The 8,870-nt window shown below is 43.2% G+C and overlaps 1 protein-coding gene across 2 annotated transcripts in view; it reads right to left on the bottom strand.

The window, feature by feature from the left end:
• Window positions 1-7,025: 7,025 nt before the first annotated feature.
• Window positions 7,026-8,870, bottom strand: part of FAM149A (family with sequence similarity 149 member A) — a 56,933-nt gene continuing 55,088 nt past the window's right edge. For both annotated transcript variants that reach the window (XM_043559281.1, XM_043559271.1), the window contains exon 14: window positions 7,026-7,634. In XM_043559281.1, coding sequence (XP_043415216.1) covers window positions 7,561-7,634 — 74 coding nt within the window. In that variant the 3' untranslated portion in view covers window positions 7,026-7,560. The remainder of the gene's footprint in view (window positions 7,635-8,870) is intronic.

The raw sequence follows: 8,870 nt of genomic DNA, 5'->3' as shown, positions 1-8,870 counted from the left end.
TACAAAGGGCCTAGGCTGGAGTGCCCCTCTCCCTGTGGCAGGTCCCTAAGCTATAGCCAAAGTGGCAGGGAAGTTGATATGTTGAGAAATGCCCCGATCCCTTCTTTGGTTAATTACATTAATTTTGTCTGCAGCTATCATATAGGCTTCACTCAGCCATTTACAGGCCTGTCTGAAGTAGAGAAAAACATTGCCTAGGGCTCCTTTCTCCAACTGATTTTTGTTTAAGCCATCTGTAAGTACCAACATGGAAAGAGGTTCATGAAATATTAAAACACTAACAATAAAACAAGTTGTAGAACACTAAGTCATGTCATGGGATCTTTGGGAGAAGAAGTTTCTTTCTCTCCAGCAAGACTAATGTCTGGAAAGAAAACTACTGATCAATTCTATGGAGTGAGAATGGAGAGCATACTCTTGGTATTTTATTCACTTCCCTATCGTTCAATCACGTTAAGACTTTAAGAAAATGTATTTACCTAATATCTTTAATATCATTAAATATATCTCATGATTTTTATTTTCTTTCTCTCTAAAGGATTGAGTCCACATCTCCCTCTGGATCCATTCCTTGGCTCCCCTTTACAGAAAAATCCCTCAAAAGACTGGCTATGCCTTTGGGCTTGAATTTCTCTCCTCACATTCTCTCCTGAACCCTCTGCAGTCAGGCTTCTGCCTTGTCTATTCCACTAACATAGATCTTGTCGATGTCCCCAATACCCTCCCTGTGGCTAAATCTTTAAGTCCTTTCTTGGCTCTTATCTAAATTGACCTATCAACAGCATTCAACATGTTTGAGTCCTTGTCACCTCCTTGGAAAACTTTTTCCCCTCCTTGACTTGGAGCATTCCACATTCTTTGATTTTTGTTCTCCCTCACCAATCATTCCTTTCGGTCGGCTTTGCTAGTTTCTCTTCACATCCCGTTCCTCTAGATGTTAGGGTGCCCACGGCCCAGAACTTTTGTTTTCCCTGCATGTCTACACTTGGTCTCTTGGTTATCTCCTCCATTCCAGCACTTAAATACCATCTGTCTGTTGACCGTTGCCAAATGTATCCCTCCTGTCTGTATTTCTTCTCTAAACCCCAAGTGCAGCTCCCCCAAATGCCTCAACATCCTCACTGAAGCATCTCAAAGACATCTCAAACGTGACGTGTCCCAACATGCTCCCTAGAGTTAAGCCCAAGCCTAGCAGTCAGTCTTGATTCCTTTGCCTCACACCACACATCAAATGCAACCGCAAATCCTATTGGGTCAAATTTCAAAACATACAGTCCCTTGACTCTTCAGCATCTGCACCACTGCCATCTGATCTCAGCATCCTCTGGGGTCAGATGACGCCACTCTGTGCTCAACACTCTCCGGTGGCTTCCTATTTCAGATAATTTACGATTTCCAAGGTCAAAAAGGATCTTAACCCCTCAGCTCCTATTACTTCGCTGATCTCATCTCCTATTATTCACCCCCTGGCTAATTCCATGTCATGTCCCACTGGCCTCTGCTGTTCCTCAAACCTCCAGGGATGCTCCTGTTCTAGGTCTGTGTGTTTGGCCCCTTGTCTAGAATTTTTTTTCACCATAGATACATGTCTCTTTCTCCATCTTCAAGACTTTGCTCAAATATAACCTCTGCAATAAAGCCTTTCCTATTTGATTGGAAGCTACAGCTCTTTCCACTGTTACCTTGCCCAGCTATTGCTACCTGAACTTGCTTAGGACACAACCTTACATAAAGAAGGTGCTTGATGGGTATTTGATGAAATAATAAATCCATGATTATCACACAGGAATGTCATCTTCTGTGGGGAAACAAAGGTTAATCGGGAATTCGTAAATGAGATAAACCTCTCACAAACAATGTGGTTATGCATTTTTAATTCACTGGTCCAAGTCTGCTTATGCAGTAAAAAAGGAATGAATAATCTGTGTATTAGAAACTGTGGACAGGTACGCAAATTATATGCAAATCGGGAATTGAAAGAAGCTTTAAGAGTATAATGAATTTTTGAAAACTCTTTCAATACTTTTATTAAAAATTATAGAGGTGAGATGAAAAAGAACGAAAACTTGCCGTTTGCAACAATGTGGATGGAGCTAGAATGTATTACACTAAGTGAAATAAGTCCGTTAAAGACATACATGATTTCTCTCCTATGTGGAATTTAAGAAGCACAACAGACGAACATAGGGGAAGGGAAGGAAAAATAAAATAAAAACAGAGAGAGAGGCAAACCATAAGAAATTCTTAAATAGAGAACAGACTGAGGGTTGCTGGAGGGAGGGGTGAGTGGGGGGATTCGCTAAATGGGTGATGGGCATTGAGGAAGGCACTTATTGGGATGAGCACTGGGTGTTATATGTAAATGATGAATCACTGCATTCTACCCTGAAACCAATACTACACTGTATGTAAACTAACTTGAACTTAAAAAATAAATTAAAAAAAATTATAGAGATAAAAATCCTGAATAAGAAAGATGTACCTCTTAATTGGCATAGAAATTCCATTCTAGTTCAGAATAACATCAGCATGGACACTTCCTTTCATATTATTTTTAAAATTTTTAACATTTTTTAATTAATTTATTCATTTTTTTAAATTTACATCCAAGTTAGTTAGCATATAGTGCGACAATGATTTCAGGAGTAGATTCCTTAGTGCCTGTTACCCACTTAGCCCATCCCCCATCTCACAACCCCTTCAGCTACCCTCTGCTTTCTATATTTGAGAGTTTCCTATGTTTTGTCCTCCTCCCTGTTTTTATATTATTTTTGCTTCCCTTCCCTATGTTCATCTGTTTGTATCTTAAATTCCTCATGAGTGAAGTCATGTGATATTTATCTTTCTCTAATTTCACTTAGCATAATACCCTCCAGTTCCATCCACGTAGTTGCAAATGGCAAGATTTCATTCTTTTTGATTGCCGAGTAATACTCCATTGTATATATATACCACATCTTCTTTATCCATTCATCCATCGATGGATATTTGGGCTCTTTCCATACCTTGGCTATTGTCGACAGTGCTGCTATAAACATGGGAGGTGTGTGTGTCCCTTCGAAACAGTCCCGTATCCCTTGGATAAATACCTAATAGTGCAATTGCTGGGTCGTAGGGTAGTTCTATTTTTAAATTTTTGAGGAACCTCCATATTGTTTTCCAGAGTGGCTGAACCAGTTTGCATTCCCACCAGCAACCCAAAACAGATCCTCTTTCCCTGCATCCTCGCCAACACCTGTTGTTGCCTGAGTTGTTCATGTTAGCCATTCTGACAGGTGTGACGTGGTATCTCATTGTGGTTTTAATTTGTATTTCCTTGATGATGAGTGATGTTGAGCATTTTTTCATGTGTCCGTTAGCCATCTGGAAGTCTTCTTTGGAGAAATGTCTGTTCATGTCTTTTGCCCATTTCTTCACTGGATCATTTGTTTTTTGGTTGTTGAGTTTGATAACTTTCTTATAGCTTTAGGATACTGACCCTTTATCTGGTATGCAAACATCTTCTCCCATTCTGTCAGTTGCCTTTTAGTTTTGCTGATTGTTTCCTTCGCTGTGCAGAAGGTTTTTATTTTGATGAGGTCCCAATAGTTGATTTTTGCATTTGTTTCCCTTGCCTCCAGAGACATGTTGAGTAAAAAGTTGCTGTGGCCAAAGTCAAAGAGGTTTTTTGCCTGCTTTCTCTTCTAGGATTTTGATGGCTTCCTGTCTTACGTTCAGGTCTTTCATCCACTTTGAGTTTATTTTTGTGTATGGTGTAAGAAAGTGGTCCAGGTTCATTTTTCTGCATGTCGCTGTCCAGTTTTCCCAGCACCATTTGCTGAAGAGACTGTCTTTATTTCATTGGATATTCTTTCCTGCTTTGTCAAAGATTACTTGGCCATATGCTTGTGGGTCCATTTCTGGGTTCTCTAGTCTGTTGCATTGATCTGAGTGTCTGTTCTTGTGCCATTACCATATTGTCTTGATGATTACAGCTTTGTAATGCCTCTTGAAGCCCGGAAAGGTGATGCCCCCAGCTTTTTCTTTTTCAAGATTGCTTTGGCTATTCGGGGTCTTTTCTGGTTCCGTACAAATTTAGGATTGTTTGTTCTAGCTCTGTGAAGAATGCTGGTGTTATTTTGATAGGGATTGCATTGAATATGTATACTGTTTATCTAGCAGTTTTCTATGGTATTTTACATGTTTTTATATTATTTTAAAACTCCTTCATTCCTTCCTTGGTTTTGGATGAATTAACAGACATTTCAATTAACATAGTCACTAACCTTCATTTAAAAATTGACCTCAGGAGTAATTCAATTTGCCTTTTTCAATTTTTAACAAAGAAATTCTAAGACTTACTTATCAAGGTAGAGTATTATGAAAACACTGCCCCAGTTCTTCCCTGATCACTTCAAAAAGCACTATCCTTGATGTAAGCATCATTTGCTAACCTCTAAATCTCATTTAACCTATAAATGAAGTGTACAGGTATAAAAATACATGCTCTAAGCAGGTCTTACTAAAGTCAGTGGCAAAGCCATGCCTCTGTTATCTCTAAAATTGTACTTTTTCAGGGCACCTGGGTGGCTCAGTTGGTTAAGCTTCTGACTCTTAATTTTGGCTCAGGTCATGATCTCAGGGTTGTGGGATGCAGCAGGATGCCAGGTTCGATGCTGACAGCACGGAGCCTGCTTGGGATTCTCTCTCTTCCTCTTTCTCTCTGCCCCTCCCCTGCTCATGCTCATTCACAGGCTCTCTCAAAATAATAATTTTGTCAAAAAAATTAAAAAAGAAATAAAAATAAATTTGTGCCGTATGCTCCAGTTGAAAATGATTACTGCACTTGGTTCTGTTTCTAAAGCGGTTTTATCAATACCTACACAAATAATAGATTTTCATTCAGAAACCTTTGAAGCCACAGAAAGTAAAGCTACCATAAAATCTATTCAGTGGCTCTCCACGAGAAAATCATTTCTCTTGGATACTCTTCCTTGATGTTAGTTTAGAATGCATATCAGTCATTTTCCCTTCTAAGAGGTCTGTGCTGACGGGGAAGAAGTTGAATGGGTCCTGGAAATTGACATGAATTAGCTTGAGCCGTTCTGAAAGAGCAGGCTAGATAGAAAACCCACCGTTCGCAGGAATTAGGGACCAGAGGGCACCAGGACTAGAGGCCCTTGGGAACAGGGACTCCAGGCTGCTCCCGTGTCCAGGAATCCCTCACATTTGAGAGTGGCTAAATTAAGACTGGTATTTTAAGTGCCTATAGCTAATGTTGAGGGAGAGTTCTGAAACATTTCTAAATGCTTCGGTCTGCTTTGTGTGGGTAACTACGCATTAAAAAAATCTAGAGTCACGGAGCTGGGGCCAGCCACCGACTCCATAACAGGTTCCATAACTGTGAAAAATAGGTCAGGAGAAATGTAAGGGAGAAACAAAAAAGAGGCAAGGCTCCAGCACCATTTTTGTCCTGTCCTCTGGGATCAAGGGCAACACTAGTTCCCGTCTCAACACGCTTTTTAATTTCCAGACATCTCTAAGTAGGCAAAGATGCTGTCTTCTTACAACCAGAAATATGTCTGAAAATAATTTATTATGCATTTAAGTGGTAACAGGACAAGTGTCATTGCAGATTAATAAAAAAAATAAATCGATAAAATGTAAGTATCTGATCGGAAAAAAAAAAAAAAGAAATTTTGGTGATTTGAGATCTGAGAATAGAAACATCTAAGAACATAAGTCACTATAAAGGAAAACCATGGGGCAGGTGGGAGGCAAACGAAAATGACCCTGGGGCACCTGGGTGGTTCAGTCGGTTAAGCATGTGACTTCATTTCAGGATATGATCTCGTGGTTCATGAGCTTGAGGCCCAATTTGGATAAAACAGAAGCCTTGCTTCCGGTGAGCTCCAGCCCTGCTTTGGGTGAACACGAGCCCCACTTTGGTTAAAAACAAAAAAACCAAAACCAAACCAAACAAAACAAACACAAACACACGCCCTGCTTCAATTAAGCCCCGCTTCTCTCCTCCTCCCTCCATCTCTCTCTGCCCCTCATGGTTTTCTCTCTCTCTCTCTCTCTCTCTGCCCCTCACTAACTTCCCCCCCCCCCCCGTCTCTCAAAAAAAAAAAAAAAAAAGAAAGAAAAAAGGAAAGAAAAGAAAATGACCCTAGAGCCTGGCCTCCAACCGATCACCTCCCCTTCGCAATCCCCATTCCATTTCCTGTATGAATGCCAGATAGGGGAACATGGTCAGAAGAGACACACGCAGGGTCAGAGGACAGAGCGGAAAGAACCGCTGCCTTAGAGGGATCAGGGAGGGTTCACAGCAGACGTGACATCTGAGCAAAGATCAGACTGGGATAAAATAAGCAGGGGGCTGCTTCAGGGCTTCCCTCCAGTGGATGAACACCTTCACCCGCAGACAGCAAACAGGAAACCATACACGGTATGGGGAAATTAGGTTTCTAGTCAGCTTCAAAAGTCAATAAATTTGGGGCGCCTGGGTGGCGCAGTCGGTTAAGCGTCCGACTTCAGCCAGGTCACGATCTCGCGGTCCGGGAGTTCGAGCCCCGCGTCGGGCTCTGGGCTGATGGCTCGGAGCCTGGAGCCTGTTTCCGATTCTGTGTCTCCCTCTCTCTCTGCCCCTCCCCCGTTCATGCTCTGTCTCTCTCTGTCCCCAAAAAAATAAACGTTGAAAAAAAAAATTAAAAAAAAAAAATAAAATAAAAGTCAATAAATTTGGAACACTTCTGGATAGACTGCCTGAGGCTGAGCATGAAAACCAGCAAAATGAAATTGGCTCGGGAGACAGTTGCTGTCATTTCTCAAAGAGGCTCGCGACTCAAGCACTTTTTGAAAAAAGGTGTAAGGGGGCCCCTGGGTGGCTCAGTCAGTTGAGCGTCCGACTTCGGCTCGGGTCATGATCTCACGGTTCATGGGTTCGGGCCCCGTGTCGGGCTCTGTGCTGACAGCTCAGAGCTCGGGGCCTGCTTCCGATTCTGTGTCTGCCCCTCCCCCGCTCACACTCTGTCTCTCAAAAATAAACATTAAAAACATTTTTACAAAGGTGTAACAAAGTCAGCACAACGCCCAGAACAATCTGAATCTTAGATAAACTGACATACTATACCCAAGATGGCTTTGCTATTTTCTAAAGAAGGGAGTGACATCACATCAATTAGTAACCAGGACTTCAGTGGATGAGTCACAGAATGAGACACAAAACGCATGTCAAGACACAAAGTTACAAAATGGCCCATTCCTAGGTAATGTCCTCTCATCTGTTGAGTGTGTAAATACATGCACTGCTTATGTGTGTGTCTGTGTATGTGTGATTGATAAGATGATGGATTATAAACACCTATTAGATCCGAACGCTTCCAGTGAAGAAGGTCGGTGAATTTGACTTGTGGTCTCTTCACAATGCAAGGATGCAAAACTAAGCTGTTTATGTGCTTGCATTTCTCTCAGACGGGCTCAGGTCCCGCTGTCAGACAAACTGATGCCTGTAGAATCCTTGTTCTTCCATCATTCGTGTGATAAATGGCATGCTGAGACTGGCTGCTCCCGGTTCCATCAAGATGCCACTTGGAATCTCTTCCTTGACGTCAGAGTCGTCCTCTGAAAAGATTTAGGCGGATACTGTGAACCTGAAACACCAACCACAAAGTAACGCCCATTAAACTGCTTCAAACTTCCAGCTCTCAAAAGGATGGCTTTGTACATTCAATGCAGACGATATTTTTTTTTTTTAAAAGGAAAACCAAAATACTTTGATGTTGCTTTTACATAAACCGGGAAATATGCAGAACTGCCATCGAGGGTCCTGAGAGGAAGGAAGGGAGGGAGGGAGGGAGGGAGGGAGGGAGGAAGGAAGGAAGGGAGGGAGGGAGGAAGGGAGGGAGGAAGGGAGGAAGGGAGGGAGGGAGGAAGGGAGGGAGGGAGGGAGGGAAGAAGTGAGGGAGGGAGGGAGGGAAGAAGGAAGGGAGGGAGAGAGGGAGGGAGGAAGGGAGGGAGGGAGGGAAGGAAGAAGTGAGGGAGGGAGGGAGGGAGGAAGGGAGGGAGAGAGGGAGGGAGGAAGGGAGGGAGGGAGGGAGGGAAGGAGGGAGGAAGGGAGGGAGGGAGGGAGGGAAGAAGGGAGGGAGGGAGGGAGGGAGGGAAGAAGGAAAGGAGGGAGAGAGGAAGGGAGGAAGGGAGGGAGGGAGGGAAGGAAGAAGTGAGGGAGGGAGGGAGGGAGGAAGGGAGGGAGGGAGGGAAGGAAGAAGTGAGGGAGGGAGGGAGGGAAGAAGGAAGGCAGGGAGGGAGGGAGGGAAGGAAGGAGGAAGGAAGGAAGGAAGGAAGGAAGGAAGGAAGGAAGGAAGGAAGTTGTTCCCCTTCTCCACTAAGCCTAAGTTCTGGCCCTGTGTCCTCCAAGAGCTGGTGGCTTTGCTAGCACCTTCTACCCTGAGGTGGATCCCAGGAAGCTGAGTAGTGAGTTCTGGTGGCCTACTGGCTTCATGGGGGCAGAAGGAATGTCAGCTGCCTTAAGAGACCCTTGCCACTGTTGGGGATTCCCCTCAGTTTCTCCCCTTCTCTTTTTCTTCTGCCACAGAACAAATGTCGATAAATTAATAGTTCTGGGTGCTTTTTGACCTGGAAGCAAAGGTTAAGGGATGACATGCCTGCTTGTCACAAAGAAAGAAAATAAGTTCTTAGAATTACAGAAGTACCTCTGATGTACCTCAGTTATTTCTATAGCCATGAGAAAAGCTCCTGACGGTCGGTAATAACAGTCACAAGATTCCTGATACGAGACTATACTGACTTAGTACGGGGGGTAAATTAAATGTGCAGATTTCAAACGAATTCAGAACCCAGTTCCCTCTCGGAACCTCTCATCCTGTGTG

This window comes from Prionailurus bengalensis, chromosome B1, assembly GCF_016509475.1.
Source record: "Prionailurus bengalensis isolate Pbe53 chromosome B1, Fcat_Pben_1.1_paternal_pri, whole genome shotgun sequence".
In the NCBI taxonomy this organism is placed as follows: Eukaryota; Metazoa; Chordata; class Mammalia; order Carnivora; family Felidae; genus Prionailurus; species Prionailurus bengalensis.
Note: the sequence above shows the minus strand (reverse complement) of the source record. Positions and strands in the feature narration are given on the sequence as shown.